The 17288-nt window shown below is 37.3% G+C and overlaps 1 protein-coding gene across 2 annotated transcripts in view; it reads left to right on the top strand.

Moving 5' to 3' along the window:
- Nucleotides 1–17288, top strand: part of LOC138704497 (CD82 antigen-like) — a 259118-nt gene that overhangs the window by 65926 nt on the left and 175904 nt on the right. For both annotated transcript variants that reach the window (XM_069832424.1, XM_069832423.1), the window contains exons 2-3: nt 7356–7480; nt 13787–13891. In XM_069832424.1, coding sequence (XP_069688525.1) covers nt 7370–7480; nt 13787–13891 — 216 coding nt within the window. In that variant the 5' untranslated portion in view covers nt 7356–7369. The remainder of the gene's footprint in view (nt 1–7355; nt 7481–13786; nt 13892–17288) is intronic.

Raw genomic sequence — 17288 nt, 5'->3', positions numbered from 1 at the left:
CACAAACCTTACATAACAAAACTGTGCCATCGGTTGAAAACACATGGGAACCAAATTCACTAACGTAAGCATGATAATAAATAAATTTAGCTTCCCTTATGAAAAGGTTGCCAGATTTGACAAAGCGTATTACATATAATTTGAAAACACACCTAAAAGGTAAAATGATATACATTTCAAACGGTTAGGGAATCGAATATACAAAATGTCAGAAAAATTTACACCTAAGTAGCGTTTGTGCTCATTTACAGTTAAGAAAGGGGGAAAAAATATCATCAGATATACCGCGAAAAAAATAATAGTACGGATTTGTTGAGATTGATATCTAAACCAATTAACAGCCATCGGTTAAGATAACTTGAAATTTCCATTATCACTCCCATACAAATGATTTCTCAATATCTGAACCGATCCTTTGAGGGCACTAATAGGCTATTTCCTTCACAATGCTGTGTGTTAGCCCCAGGTTTTTACATTTGTTGGCAAATGGTTTACTGAATTTAGGCATTCTAGCTAACCGATCTTACGCCTTCTGTCACCCGACAATAACTGACTGTTCCTCGCTCATATTTCTTTCTCCTACAATAATAAACACGTGTAGCACAAAATTGTAAGAGTAAGATTTGAAAATATGAAAGCAAAGAATTGAAATTCTACGTGACAACTTCTATGAGAACGAACTTAATATTTAAAATTATAAAGCTGATTGTTGGTACTGTGAAGACATGACTATAGTTATAAGCAAATTAGCGAAATGATATTCCAAAAACTTGCCCTCTCCTATTTTAAATTCCTGGCAATGTCTTTCACAGAACAGAAGTGGTACAAGTCTTCGGAGCCCTCCTGTGTAAACGAGAAACAAATTTATGTACTGTATGTAGGTCTACAAAAATTGTTAAATAACACAAGACGAAGTATTTTTTATCAATAGTGCTGGAAATATCTGGAGCGTCACTGCATCCCATCACCTGCCTTCACCACGTACTGCGTGTTTGAAGGTGAGTCGCTGTATTTTTGGCCTCATTCGGATGGCTGGTATTCGTGTACTGTATTTGTTATTCGAGAGAAACTGGAATGCTTGTTTTAAGGCACATTATCTGCGCGATTCTCGGTACGGAGGTCGAGTCTTGCGGTTCTCGGTATTGTAAGCGAATTTAAAACGCAGAAGCTGTTCAGACTATCGATGATAGATTGAACACTCATGCCCACGTGCATCAACGTCGGTTAGTGTAACCATCGGTTAAAATTGTCACCTAACCCCTGGTTAAGCATTTTTACAGTGGATCGACCTCGGTTACAACTTAAATAGGAGGTTAGTCACAGTAATCTCTAACCGGCCATATTCGAGTGGTTAAAGGAGATAACCAGTGATTAGTAGACCAAGTAAAGCAAAATGGCGGTCAGAGCCACAGATGATTATTTCAAAGACGATTATTATTGTACAGTACTTGAATTACTTGGATAGAGCGCGAGCGTGAAGTTTCTTTAGTGGAAAGAGAATTCTTACGAAGAATTAAGTGACAGAAAATTTCAGGAGGGATTTCGTTTATCAAAATCTACAAATGGATCACTTGATATAACACAAGAACAGTCATATTTCTACATTTCTGCTTATGTTACGATTCTATGTAACTATTATTTTCTGTATTTTAAGAGGGAATACTCGAATATCTCTTTCTCTATGTCACTGGCTGAACAAAGAGAGGTTATGGATGGATCTTAGGATAATGCACAGTTCCCTGGTGTAAATGGAGTCCTGGATCGTACACACATTCCTACTCATCTTTTGCATCCTTTTCCTTTATGGATATTACTTGTTTTTTATATAATATATTTACATCTAGTAAGTAAGTCTATCAATACTTCAACCTCACATTGAGATATAATCATTTTTGATTCCAATTTTCCATTTTGTACGATTTTAACCTAACAACACTGAAAAACAAAGAAATTCAACTCGTAAATATAACAGTGCCGAAAGGCAAACAAATGCAACGCGAAAATGTAGGACAAGTTCATTTTGATGTAGAACGGAGTGAGCGTAGTCGTTTTTAGATGTTGACTATTATCTTTGCAGCGGTATGGATGCTTTCCTTTAGCCATTTTGTAGAAACAGTGTACCATCATAGACTTTACTCTGGTTAAATGAGGTGTCAGCTAGCCATGTTTAAGTAATCGGTGATTGTGAATGATGCACAGAAATTACATTTTAACTACGGTTACTGTTTAACCATCGTTTCGTTATCTATGATTACTGCGTTTTTAACCGATGTTGATGCACTTTGCCATCAGCCGTATTATTTCCTCTTCTGCTGCATTGCTCGACGAATCGACTTGTCACACAAGTTGTTGCAATGTTAAATCGGTCGTCTTTCGCTGCTGCAGCGGAACAAGTCTGTGCATTTCTTTCTTTTGCTCGACGAATCGACTTGTCACACAAGTTGTTGCAATGTTAAATCGGTCGTCTTTCGCTGCTGCAGCGGAACAAGTCTGTGCATTTCTTTCTTTTGCTCGACGAATCGACTTGTCACACAAGTTGTTGCAATGTTAAATCGGTCGTCTTTCGCTGCTCCAGCGGAACAAGTCTGTGCATTTCTTTCTTTTGCTCGACGAATCGACTTGTCACACAAGTTGTTGCAATGTTAAATCGGTCGTCTTTCGCTGCTGCAGCGGAACAAGTCTGTGCATTTCTTTCTTTTGCTCGACGAATCGACTTGTCACACAAGTTGTTGCAATGTTAAATCGGTCGTCTTTCGCTGCTCCAGCGGAACAAGTCTGTGCATTTCTTTCTTTTGCTCGACGAATCGACTTGTCACACAAGTTGTTGCAATGTTAAATCGGTCGTCTTTCGCTGCTGCAACGGAACAAGTCTGTGCATTTCTTTCTTTTTCTCCTCCCTCTATTTCTTTCTCTATTTCCCTCGTTATCCTAATTATTCCCTCTTGTTTTTTCTTCCTTCCCGTCTAATAAAATAAGTATATTTCTTTTCCTCACGAACTCTTTCCTTCATTATGTCTTTTGTCGCCTTTTTTCCCGGTTCCGGACAATTCGCCACAGAAAATTGGTAACTGGGACAATTGGCCACAGAAAATAGGTAATAGGGACAATTCACCACAGATAGACAATTCGCAACAAGTAGACAATTCGCCACAAATAGACAATTCGCCACAAATAGACAATTTATTTAAATGTGAATTAGTGGCAAATATAACTTTCACGTTGTCCTCCGGTTCAAAATACAACAACCACCTTCTTCTTGTACGGTCTTAGTGTATCTGTCTGCTATAACTTTCATTTCGTCAATATTCCTTGGTTCAGGTGGTAGGTGCAGCTTCCTGGCACGGCGCACAGTTTTTTTAATAGATGGTTTCTTCGGTAGATTCACATTGACTTCGCTTGCAATACGCTGTAACTCATTTTGAATAATGACAGACGTTGGTTCTCGGGAAGTCCCCACCCTTGTCTTCATGTTCTCTACACATTCCTTTGCCTTAATCCTTCCCCAGTCTGCAGAATGATTCTTGTGTTCAGACGGTTCTTTGACGACACTGCTTCCATCTTCTGATAACGTGACTGTTGCATTACACCGCCACGCATGTCACAGCGCCAAACAACTCCATTCTTATTTTCTCTTAAGTCTCGTGTACATGTAGTCAAGATATATTAATTTGTCAAAACCTCTTTCTGATTTTGTGAAGCGAATTTCTTCCGCCATAGTTCCGAATTAGTTTACAGCTTCTGGATTTGTCTTGTGTTACCATAGAAATATATTATAAAATTGTTGCGAATTTGAGTATTGCATTGAATTTTAACGTGTGGCTAATTGTCTTTGATACGAATTTCAATTATGTGGCGAGTTGCCTCTGTGGCCAATTTTCTGTGGCGAGTTGTCCCCAACCCCTTTTTTCCTTCTTTTTATACTCCCTTTCCTTTTACCTTCACTCTTCCCTTCTTTGTATTATTCATTTTTCTTTCTGTTTTCTTTTAATTGTTGCACTTTTTGTTAGTTTCATTTCTCATTCTTCCTCTTTTCTCTTCCTTTGTTTCTTTCTCACCATTCTTTTTTTCTTATGTTCATTTCTTCTCGGCATTCGACAGATAATGGAGAAAAAAATGGGAGTATAAGGGTACAGTACATCAGTTATTAATGATTTCAAAAAGGCATATGAATCGGTTAAGAGAGAAGTATTATATAATATTCTCATTGAATTTGGTATTCCCAAGAAGCTAGATCGATTAATTACAATGTGTCTCAGTGAAACGTACAGCAGAGTCCGTATAGACCAGTTTCTATCTGATGATTTTCCAATTCACTGCGGGCTAAAGCAAGGAGATGCACTATCATCTTTACTTTTTAATTTCGCTCTAGAATATGCCATTAGGAAAGTTCAGGATAACAGAGAGGGTTTGGAATTGAACGGGTTACATCAGCTTCTTGTCTATGCGGATGACGTGAATATGTTAGGAGAAAATCCACAAACTATTAGGGAAAACGCGGGAATTTTACTCGAAGGAAGTAAAGCGATAGGTTTGGAAGTAAATCCCGAAAAGATAAAGTATATGATTATGTCTCGTGACCAGAATATTGTATGAAATGGAAATATAAAAATTGGAGATTTATCTTTCGAAAAGGTGGAAAAATTCAAATATCTTGGAGCAACAGTAACAAATACAAATGAGATTCGGAAGGAAATTAAACGCAGAATAAATATGGGAAATGCGTGTTATTATTCGGTTGAGAAGCTTTTGTCATCTAGTCTGCTGTCAAAAAATCTGAAAGTTAGAATTTATAAAACAGTTATATTACCTGTTGTGCTTTATGGTTGTGAAACTTGGACTCTCTCGTTGAGAGAGGAACAGAGATTAAGGGTGTTTGAGAATAAGGTTCTTAGGAAAATATTTGGAGCTAAAAGGGATGAAGTTACAGGAGAATGAAGAAAGTTACATAACGCAGAACTGCATGCATTGTATTCTTCACCTGACATAATTAAGAACATTAAATCCAGACGTTTGAGATGGGCAGGGCATGTAGCACGTATGGGTGAATCCAGAAATGCATATAGAGTGTTAGTTGGTAGACCGGAGGGAAAAAGACCTTTGGGAAGGCCGAGACGTAGATGGGAGGATAATATTAAAATGGATTTGAGGGAGGTGGGATATGATGATAGAGACTGGATTAATCTTGCACAGGATAGGGACCAATGGCGGGCTTATGTGAGGGCGGCAAAGAACCTCCGGGTTCCTTAAAAGCCATTTGTAAGTAAGTAAGTAGGATCTATTTTTTTTTCTTTTTTTCTGTCTCTTCATATCTTTCTATCCTCTCCCTTTCCTTTTGTTTCCTATTTTTATATAAAGATAAGTGCGACCGTACCGTGAAGTTGACACACATTTTGATGTCAAAACATGCAACAGACATAGGGTAAATATTTTAAGATATGCAACGAAAAATTCGAATGAATGAATTATGAATGAAAGGGGAAAGAGAGGAAAAATATTAAAAGATACGCGAAAACGCGTCCTTGCAAGGGAAACTGGGGCTGAGAGAGAGTAGTGTGTGAACTCGAAGCCTATTGGAGCAGGGCATAATCACCGAAGATGTTAAAAGCCTGAGAGAGCAACTGGTGAGATGGGGCTGTCGCTGTCCTCGGTAGACAAGGAGTCCGAACTCTTGCACCGTGTGACGATCGAGTGAGCTCACCTTGAAGTACCCAAGGCGACACGCGAAAACCAAGGATCCGATTGACCAAGGCCTTAATTTTTAATATGCCGTAATTTGAACTCTAAATCCATAGCATTTCGCATTCGCCGCCTGGCAATCGCGGAGGGAGTTGTTCTAGGACTGAGCAGGAATGTCTGCTTCGAACCTGGATACTCGGCGAAGTCAGCTGATGTGGGTTGGGATGGTATCTCATCGGGATCACTGTAATAGTTCTTTCAGATAGACTAATGGCCAGTTTGTCCAAGTAATGTTTAATTTTGCTTAACGAATGTTAAATTAACAGTCTATTTTTAACGCTTTGTTTGTCGCTAAACTGGAGAATTCCCACGGTATCTTTGAACTGTGCCGTTACGTTTAGCACCAAATTTAAGTAAATACACAATCTTGCCAACATAAGAACACGACGTTGGTGTGTGGCGTCGTTGGAGGGAGAAATTTGTTTCTTTTCTCTCTCTACCTCCTTCGTTCTGAACATTACTGAGAGATAGCACCACTGTTAGCTACAAGATATATTTGCGCAAATATATTGAAATTGATTACGTAACCTATTACGTGACTTAGATGAGAGTCTCGAGACAAAACAGTTTTGCTATATTTCTTTTTTTATTAAATGTTAAGCACAGGAACGCCATTTCGTAATTTTATTTAAGAAACAAGCCAAACAAATTATCTTTGCATAAAAAACGGATGCTCCCTGGACCAAATTATCGTATTTTATAATTGTTTGAATGCAACAGAAGTCAGAAGTCTTGCACTTGACTAATGCAGTGAATTATTTAAGAATATAGTCGCGAATTTTACTACCACCATTTCGATTGCGTTTTGTTTGGCACGGCTCGGTACGGCCTGGTGACTAGTGGCCAGCGAGTAACGTAGACTATCGACATTGCTCTGCCATGGGTATTATCCAGTTGTTCCGTTAATGTATTTTCCATTTGTTTAACATGATTTTGTTTAAGATAACCAACACTTAACTATAACGTCTGTTAGCACTATTTTAACTACTCAACAGCAGTTGGTAATGGTTCTACACATGTAAGACAATTTTTGATTGACTAAAATTAATCTTTAAATTCTATATTATAGAGTGAGTCATGAAACTTGCATAAAATGACAACCTGTTATAGTAGGCCACGCCCCATAAACAAACAGTTGACAAATGAAAGTTGTAGGTGACGTGCTGAATAATAATTACAAAGTAAGGTTATATTTCCTCATTGCTATTATAGATACGAAATACGAAAGAAATAAAATAACACTGATGTATTTAAACAGTCCAAAGTATTTTTTAAATGTTATATTACCAGTCATATGCTAAACATTCCCTACAGAGAGAGACAAAATATTAATTTCGCAACTTCTGTTCGAACAGCTGTGGAGACATCGGCCATATTTAACTAACTGTTAAACGAGTTAACTGCCCGAAATCCTACATTTAAAATTAACAAACTGTTAACAATCTGTTAAACCAAACTGGTGTTGAAAACATACAATTTTATTAATTAACAAACTGTTTAGAGTTTAACAGTCTTTAAATTTTCTAACAATACTTGGAAAAACCGACCATTAGTGTTAAGATTTGTCCTCTCCTCTTCAGGGTAAAAATTATATGTGTTTTGTTTTTTTTTTTTTTCAGAACGTGATATTTTCATGAAGGACTACAATAGGCTACACGGAAGACGACGATATCACGAAATGTCGTACGACTGTGGTACTTCGCTGGCCAAGTACCTGCTCTGCCTGTTCAACTTCATATTCTTTGTGAGTATCTTTCAAACTTAACACGATATTGTGGTCTAGGAGAAAACAGTACCTTCCCGCTTAATGAAGTGAAAGTCGTAATGGATTCTACATTTACACGTATTCATTTCATGTTAAGATAACCTTAGTCATGCTTGTAGAATTTCTTTTCTTCTTTTTTTATCGATTTTATGCAGATATCTGTAGGGAGCACGTTGTGATGTTAATACTTCCTGTCCTCCGCGTTGGTTGAAAACGTTCCGTAATAGGCTGGGATTTTGAGTTCGTATATCCGGCAGGAAAGTTAATATTATTTGTCTATCTGCTATAGGTCTATAGACTGAGTTTGTCGTTTGTGTCTTATATAGTGATGGAAAAAATAAATTAAATACCGATATATTGATATTGCAATATATTTCAAACCTAATTTCGATAAACTATGTATATCGCAGAAAATATATCGATATATCGAACGATTATCGATATATCGCTATTCTATAAGCAAATTGCATTTTCAGGCGTAAATTTACTGTATTATAATAACATTACTTAAATTTTAATATTTCTTTTTACTATTGAAATTAACATCATAACAGTCAAAAGAATAAATGTAAAATTTTATTGTAACAATAAACAATACATTTTGAATACCATATGATGTAGGTCCTAACCTAAATAAAAATTATGGTGGAGGCAAGGGACCTTAAATGATATAGTGGGAAAGAGTTAAGTGAACTCTACATGGTTGAGTATTTGATATTGGAACACGATTCAATTATTCTAATATTATATAGGATTCAATTCAGGACTCAGATTTAATGCTCTTTTCTACCTAACAACATAATCATTTTTAAATGTAAGTAAACAGAACTTGAATTATTTTTAAATGTTACTAAACCTACTTAGAATGTTACAACTTTAACAAACTTCACAGTTGATTCGATATAATCCTTCTATAGTAAGTTCCCATTGCAAGTTAATGCTACAATCCAACATTCCAAACAAAAATGGTGATGATTACAGGGATAGAATGTTTATGCACTAAAAGATATAAGAAAAAATGTCAGCACTAGGTTGTGCATAGAAATCATAGCCGTAAACAAATGTCACATCGGTATTAAATCCTTGTTTCTCTTTCCATTTCAGAATATAGAAATAAAAATTTTGATACCCGTTTTGAGGTCAGACGGTTCCCTTTCAGGGTGGGAGTTGCTCTCCTGCCTGTGGAGAATTCCAGTCCAGCCAATTAGAACAAAGTATTCAGTGAGGTTGCACAATTATGTAACAGTTCACCTTCAGTAGCGCCATCTCTCGGGAATTATCGGAGTTGTCTAGTGTAGATTTTGTTGTTGTTGATACCGTACTTACTTACTTACTGGCTTTTAAGGAACCCGGAGGTTCATTGCCGCCCTCACATAAGCCCGCCATTGGTCCCTATCCTGAGCAAGATTAATCCAGTCTCTACCATCATATCCCACCTCCCTCAAATCCATTTTAATATTATCTTCCCACCTACGTCTCGGCCTCCCCAAAGGTCTTTTTCCCTCCGGCCTCCCAACTAACACTCTATATGCATTTCTGGATTCGCCCATACGTGCTACATGTCCTTCCCATCTCAAACGTCTGGATTTTATGTTCCTAATTATGTCAAATGTAGAATATAATGCGTGCAGCTCTGCGTTGTGTAACTTTCTCCATTCTCCTGTAATTTCATCCCTTTTAGCTCCAAATATTTTCCTAAGAACCTTATTCTCAAACACCCTTAATCTCTGTTCCTCTCTCAAAGAGAGAGTCCAAGTTTCACAACCATAAAGAACAACCTGTAATATAACTGTTTTATAAATTCTAACTTTCAGTTTTTCTGACAGCAGACTAGATGACAAAAGCTTCTCAACCGAATAATAACACGCATTTCCCATATTTATTCTGCGTTTAATTTCCTCCCGAGTGTCATTTATATTTGTTACTGTTGTTATTGATAGTGCTAATAATTCCAAAAAAAAAAAAAAAATCGATAAATTTATGGGAAAAACCGATATATTATACGATATATTGAATAAAAATTTCGATATCGATATATCGCTACATCGAAACGAAAATATCGGTATTTCGTAAAAACCGATATATCATTCCCATCTCTAGTCTTTTACCAAAACTTGTCATTGTTTGACATCCTAATAGTATGCGTATTATTATTATTATTATTATTATTATTATTATTATTATTAATATCACCATAAAAATAATAATAACAATTAATAAATAAAAATAATAATTAACAAATACGGGCCACATATCTGGTTGTGGCCCGCAAGTCGAAGTTGGGCAGTCCTGCTCTAAAGCTTATATCGGCATCGGAAAACCGTATTATTCCAGAGGTTCATCCCACTCGCAGTTTATGTTTAATTATTCGATGGCCCAGAACCAGACTGTTCCAAGTAAATTTTACTTCCCCCCCCCCCCCCAGGAGAGCTATTTTAAGCTCCTGACATTCAAAGCTTCGTGAAACAATTAGGAATAGCTTCATAACAAACTTATGGAGAGAAATATTTACAATTTTGTTCGGTTCATATATATGCAGACAAGAACTGGAACACAATGAAACACAGATTTCTTTCTTATAAAAATTTAGACTTAGAATAATCTGGTTCTCAGCCATCGTATTGCAAATTATAAAATATGAAGTGAGGGGGACGTCGAGAGTTTTGGTGGAATGAAAGAGGGAAGCGGGAGTATCCCCGAGAAATCTCCTCTTCAACGTCAACTTTGTCTACCACAAATTTCATCACACCTGGCCGTGAATCGAACGAAGGCCACCTGAATGTACGACTAGCGCTGAGCCATAAACGCTGTTTTATATATATATATATATATATATATATATATATATATATATATATATATATATATATATATATACTGAGCATTGTAATAAATCATACTTAATTTAATGGATTAATAAAGATATACGCCTCTCTGATAGAAGCACGAATGTCCATCAGAGGTTACATGAACAATTCAACCACTTCATGAGTATGATGCACGATGTAATACCGAGATGACATTTTGAGTGAGTGGCGCACAGTGAAAGTAATAATTTAATGATCGATTGGTAATATCATCACACTAGTATCAATTATTAAATTAGAAATGGAGTTTAATAAGAGAGAACGTTGGATTGAAAGATTATTGTATATTTGAGGACAGCAGTTTATTTTAAAATTATCTTATGTGTAGGGGGCGGAAGTTGAAGAAGTCATTTTATTATTTCTCGCATTAGGACGATGCCTATTAATATAGAAATCCTTTCTATGTTAATATCAACGTAAAAATTAATTTCTTATACTGCATTGCCAAGTTAAATAAATTATTATTATTATTATTATTATTATTATTATTATTATTATTATTATTATTCGAAGTTTTTGAACTAATAGGTCATTTTTATTTTTATTTTTATTTTTATTTTTTTGGTTTTGGTCATTTTTAACACTTTGAAGAACTTTTAGACCATTTGGAATGTATTTTACTTTCTTCTTTACCGATAATAATAATAATCCTTGGCGCTACAGCCCATGAAGGGCCTAGACCGACCAGCTGGCCTCACGTCCACATGCCGAAGCAGAGGTGGACGATCATCCAACCAGAACGGAGGTATCGTGTGGTTAGCACGATGATCCCCCCAGCCGTTATTGCAGGCATTCGCAACCGGATTTTGCTACCTATCGTAGCTCCCCAAGTGCATCACTATGCTGGGTAGGCACCGGTCCCATACACTGGCCGAAATTTCATGAGAAAATTTCTTCCCCCATGAACCAGCGCGCATTCTGTAACGCGAGTCCTAGGCGGGATGCCTTAGACCACGACGCCACGGCGCGGGACTTTCTTTACCGATAGGTCTGTTAAATCTTTTTCTAAGCAAATAGGTCAGTAGTAATTACCTACTGAATAAGTGAATAACAGTGAAGTTTGAGTTCTGTAGATTGAAACAAACTGTAAAGTCCATCCCTCATTCCACTGAAGGCTTCACCTCACACAACAGAAGTAATGTAAAATGCTTGACAACAGCTTAGTTTAAGTGAGGGCTTTGACCGCTAATGTTCTTTTGTCGGTACGAGGGTATCTTTAGAATTTATGTTTGGAAGGGGAGAATTTTTCATTGTGTCGTGGACAGGACGTTGTGTCCCCATGGAAGGGAAGAGACAATATTTTTAACACAAAGATTGCAAGGATGCAAGCTGCACCCACAATTTGTTTTGTCATTCACACTCCCCCATCTGGAAGATCTCGTAACAAAAGTGAAGAACGGAAGGAGGAGACGGAGAATGAAGGCACTGACATGGACAACCACCGATTGCAACACATCGTAAACCCTCATTAAAATCTAAAGTTTTCGCTTAAAACCTTCATTTTTGAATGCCCTTTTCCTTTTTCTTAGCCAAATTCCAGGAAGTTGCCTCGTCTCTCCGAGATTTGCAGGGCAGTCATTGAAACAAGGTGACTAATTTTTAAAAAGTTGTGGTGCGGGTACTTTGAATAATATTTAAATGTAATTTTCTTTTAATTTCATGTTATTTTTCCATTAGTTTAAGGGCTTTTAATGATCATTTTAAGTAGATTTTTAGGTCATCAACATCCTCCCCCCCAACTTCTGTGTGCCTATGTGTTACAATCGCTTTATTTTACTTATGCACTGAAAACACTGAAATAGGCTATAGCTGTCGCCAATAGACATGGACCTAAGTATGCGCGTGAGGGAGATAGATTATACAGTCTGACCCGTTTGGAAAGACAAAATAAAATCGCTTTGAAATTGTATCAGGAGTGATAAAGAAGTGATATTAAAACACAGGAGTTTTATAGCATTCTTTTTACGAACAAAAGAAATCATATTATTTCTTAGCAACGACTGAATAAACAAAATACCTTTTACTGCCAGGCAACAAACCAAATGCGTTTTATTAAACAAAATTTGAAAGTGTAATATCAATCCAACGTCGGTTTTGCCGTTCGTATCGTGTTCGGAGAGCTTCGATTTACACGTCGATAATGTTATTTATGGTATCGCATGTTTAAAGAAAGTGGGTCTATTAACATGCCACGCATTGGTGGATGTAGGCTTAGATAGGCCTAGACGTGTTTTCGAAACCGAACCAATGTATACAGTATGTACCATGTTAAGGTACGGTCACACGTCGCTACTTTTGCAGCGCTGAAGTACAAAAAACTGCGCAACTCTCGTACTGCGACGTGTGAACAACGGTGCAACCCGAAAAGTAGTGGCTGCCGAACCTGCTGCCCGCTACTTTTCCATGCTGCGCGCAGCTTAAAAGTAGCGACGTGTGAACAGGGTTCTCAGGGTTGCAGCCGCAGCATTTTTGATATCGGTTTTGTTGAAACTTTTGCTACAGTTGCGACCAGTGTTGCCACCCAAATGTGCCAATGATACTTTTATTGTTTGGATATATTTTAATGTTAGATGTAATGAAAATAAATTATTTGTAACAATTATTAACTGCACAACACAGTCTGAGCATATTTGTTGACGATGTAATTCATTTTTTTAATTTTCCGTAGCGTAGTTTCAAACAGGAGGGTTGCCAACATTGATTATGTGAATATATTGTTGGTCATCATTTAAGTATATAGGCGTTTTTAAAAGTTTTATAGTAAAAATAATGCCATTTCTAAATACTAGTTAGGACAGAAAATCAAATAATAGATAGGTAAGCTTTCGCATGAGTTTCTTAATAATGCGAACATAACCACAAAATGTATATTGAGAAGTCAACACGGAGATGGAAACCTGCAGCATGACTGCGGCTGCAAAAGTAGCGCTTTGTATGTGAACAGACTCACAACCTCCAGTTGCAACTTTTGCTGCACTCGGGTTGCGCAGCACGAAAAGTAGAGTGCAGCGCGCTACTTTTGGCTTACGTGTGAACACGACACACAACTTTTGCAGCTGCAGTACAAAAGTTGCGCAGCAAAAGTAGCGACGTGTGACCGTACCTTTATTGACACATTTCGCACAATGATTCAAAGTTCGAGATATTTTCCTTTTTGCTTAAATATGGTATTTGAGGGACCTAGAAGGATAAATGTAACAAAGAAAGTAATTGTGGAAAATTTTGCGCTTATCGCTATTACCAAAAAATAGGTTCCTAGTAATAAAATATTTAGAATAGTTGTTTTGCACGCGGAAATTCCTGTTTAAGGCATGCAAATACTTTCTTAACACACTGTATGTCATAGATTAATAATGTGTCGTTTACAAGCATTGTGTTCTAGTTATTCATTTGATGTATGTTTGTATTATCTGTACAGGTGGCGGGCACCGTAGTCCTTGGCATTGGAATATGGATCGCTTCGGACAAGCATTCTTTCATCGCGTTCACCAAAGTCATAGATAACGAAGAACTGAGGACGCAGGTGAGTGACGTATATCATATTCATGACAGTATGTATGCCGTCAGTGACTTGGCATTGACACCAGCTTAATGGAGCTGTCCGGTGTATCCTTCACGTACGGTATCACTGAGAGACAGGGCGTCTGTAACGTGCTCTATTGAAAACATGTCGGACGGATCAAGCGGGAGAAGGAAGTGCGGACGGAAGGACGGACAGATACAGAGAGAGGCGAAAAGGGAGAGAAGAAGCGGGGGAGTGGGGGATGAAATGGAGACTACACTATAGTTCCGTAAAAAGAAAGGAAGAAACATTTAACAGAAATCTGCCCACTATAGGTAATTTTCAATCATTATAAACTGTCAAACTTAGCTCAGCATGCTTCGCAATTAAGTCGTTACAACAATTTATAAACAGCAGTATCTTAAAGACAATATATTTTGCATATTTTCATTCCATTATGTCCTACGGAATAATATTTTGGGGAAATTCTGCAGATAGTAAAAATATATTCTTATTACAAAAAAGAGCCATTAGAATAATAGTTGGAGCAAAGGCTAGAGAATCATGTAGATTATTTAAAAAAAAATTAAGAGATTATAACCTTAACAAATCAATACATATACTCTACAATAAATTTCCTCTTATGTAATAAAGAAAATTTTCCAACTAACTCAGCCATACATAGTATAAATACCCGCAGAAGGAATGATTTTCATACGCCATCATCAAATTTATCATGCTTTCAAAGGGGAGTACGTTACATGGCGATAAAAATGTTCAATAGTCTTCCTGACGACATTAAGAATCATAGCCAAAACCCTGCATTATTTAAGGTAAAACTAAAAAATTACTTAATATCTCACACTATCTATTCTGTAGATGAATTCTTGACATTTCACAGTACTGTGTAAATATTTTAATACTATTAAATGGTAAACATATTACATTGTATAAAATATTATTGTTATTAAGGTATTAATTCTGTACAAATTCATATTTGCATTTTATATTTATTGCATTTTATTGTTAAACGTAAGAATTGGACATGTTCTTTATTCTATGCTATAAAGCAAATGTAGGAATATTATGGAACGAATAAATCTATCCATCCATCCATTTATCTATCATGGGCCGTATTCATAGACATTCTTAGCGCGGGCTTCCGGTGGATGATCAGAGAACTAACGTTTTTCGTATTCATAAACCAGTGTTAGCGATATGATATATGATATAAATCCCGTACAAGTAATCAGTCGATAGCCGGGGCTAGTTTAGCATGCTCGTAGCGCGGGCTAGCGTAATGTCTATGAATAGCACCGCAGTTGACTATAATTTTATTTTGCCCAATTCTGAGTGTTAACCATAATTAGGATTGCCAACTTTTCTTGAAGAAAATACGGAAGACTATGGGATCGACAATGTTTCACATAGAAAATGGACAAATTATCCAGTTCCGTTACTAAAAAACAGCTTTATTCTACACTTTAGCAGCTAGATTTAAATTTAGAGTATTTTGAGACAGATTTTGTTTCGTGTACAGTCCGCGTCACCGTTTTTGGCGTGTTAAATAAGTAATGGGAACGTTACATTTGTGTTTTGCATTTGCCGCAGTCAGTCTGACAACTGTTTGACAAATGGCTGATGTGACGTGTATAGGAAGTGGTACCATTCTCAGCTGCACTTGCAACATGCTCAAAAACTGGGCACTATATATCTAGGACACACGCCAAAAACGCTGGCGCCAGCTGTACTAATAGTTGAAATCGACTGCAGTTTGCAGTTCTGATTTGATGAGATGCGTCGTGTTCTGTATGGAACATCTGTCCAATTATTGTTCATGAGATGAAACACCCTCTTTGTATTGTTAATGTTATGTTTTATTTAACGACGCTCGCAACTGCAGAAGTTATATCAGCGTCGCCGGATGTGCCGGAATTTTGTCCCGCAGGAGTTCTTTTACATGCCAGTAAATCTACTGACATGAGCCTGTCACATTTAAGCACACTTAAATGCCATCGACCTGGCCCGGGATCGAACCCGCAACCTTGGGCATAGAAGGCCAGCGCTATACCAACTTGCCAACCAGGTCGACCCCTCTTTGTATGAGCATTACTAACTACATGGTATGTTTAGAATAAAACGTGCCAGTTTTGCCAAATTTATAACATTAAAATGATTTGATTTTAAACAAGTGAGCACTAAAATTCATTTTGGCAAGCATTATTTTCTACAAAGACTACACATTTTAATGCATCTCAAAATTCATCATATATATCATCATTCATGGTAAAATCAAATGTTTCCAATGAAAATTTTTACATTATGCAAAAATAAAGGCGAAAAATGCTCGAAGAGAAGAAAAATACGGGAGCCGGGAGTCTGTTAAAAATTAGGGCCAAATACTGGAGATCCCGGGAAATACGGGAGAGTTGATAACCCAACTATAATGCGTATAGACCAGTCGTTTCCAAACTTTTTGAATGCACGAGCCACTTTTGGGCGTGAAGCAGTAATTAGGAGAGGGAGAGACCGATTTATTAGCGAAGTGATATCTCCATATTTCTATTACATGTATTCGCGGGGATGTTCTGGCGACTTCGTTAGAATTAGCTTCCTCACACAGGTGTTTCGTCACTTGTCAGCATCGGACAGATTTAGGGCCACCTTGAGCGGGGTTTCATAGAGACTCGATGAAGCATAAAACCCTAAAGTTAGACTGGACCCGTGGGAAAGCAACTGCCAAGCTTGGGTTTTCCAAAGAACGGGTATTCTTGTGAGATATACAAACTAATTAGATGTTATGGGAAATCCAAAGTTTAAATTTAGAGATGACATATTTCGCGCCCAATAAGAAGAGATCTTGGTCCAGCTTATGAGGTCACTTTGGACCAATAGGGAATAGATTTTAGGCCAGTTAGTGACGTAGTTTTTAACCAATAGGATAGTTAGTTTTAGCGTAGGATAGGTTTTTATAAATAAGGGCGACGGGGAGCGGAGATGAGGACTACTATTCCGCTTCGGAGCGGAGATCATCAAAAACTACTTTACATCGTGTCGGCAGCCCTACATACAGGGCAGAATAACTACTTCGTTTGGTGTCGACAGGACTACTATTTCGCTTCGTGTCATAGTGTACTGGACAGAGTATTGAATTTGTAGTATCGGATAGAGCTTATTCAGAGCCGCCATAGAGTAGATACAAAAGGCGACCAACGATTGAATTATATGTCAGCCGGAAATACATATTCTAGGGTTTACCAAGTGGATACTACAATAAACTTATAGTTTTGAAGTTTACGCTGCCTTTTATTTAAGTAGCCGGCTTGGTATTATTCCCGACATCACCCTATACCACAACAGTACCTCGGCTACCCTGAGTGAATCTCACGCAACATCGAGACGCACCCACCCTCAAATG

This window comes from Periplaneta americana, chromosome 8 (genome assembly GCF_040183065.1).
Source record: "Periplaneta americana isolate PAMFEO1 chromosome 8, P.americana_PAMFEO1_priV1, whole genome shotgun sequence".
NCBI lineage: Eukaryota > Metazoa > Arthropoda > Insecta > Blattodea > Blattidae > Periplaneta > Periplaneta americana.
The sequence above is the reverse complement of the archived record's forward strand: the minus strand, read 5'-3'. Positions and strand labels throughout refer to the sequence as shown.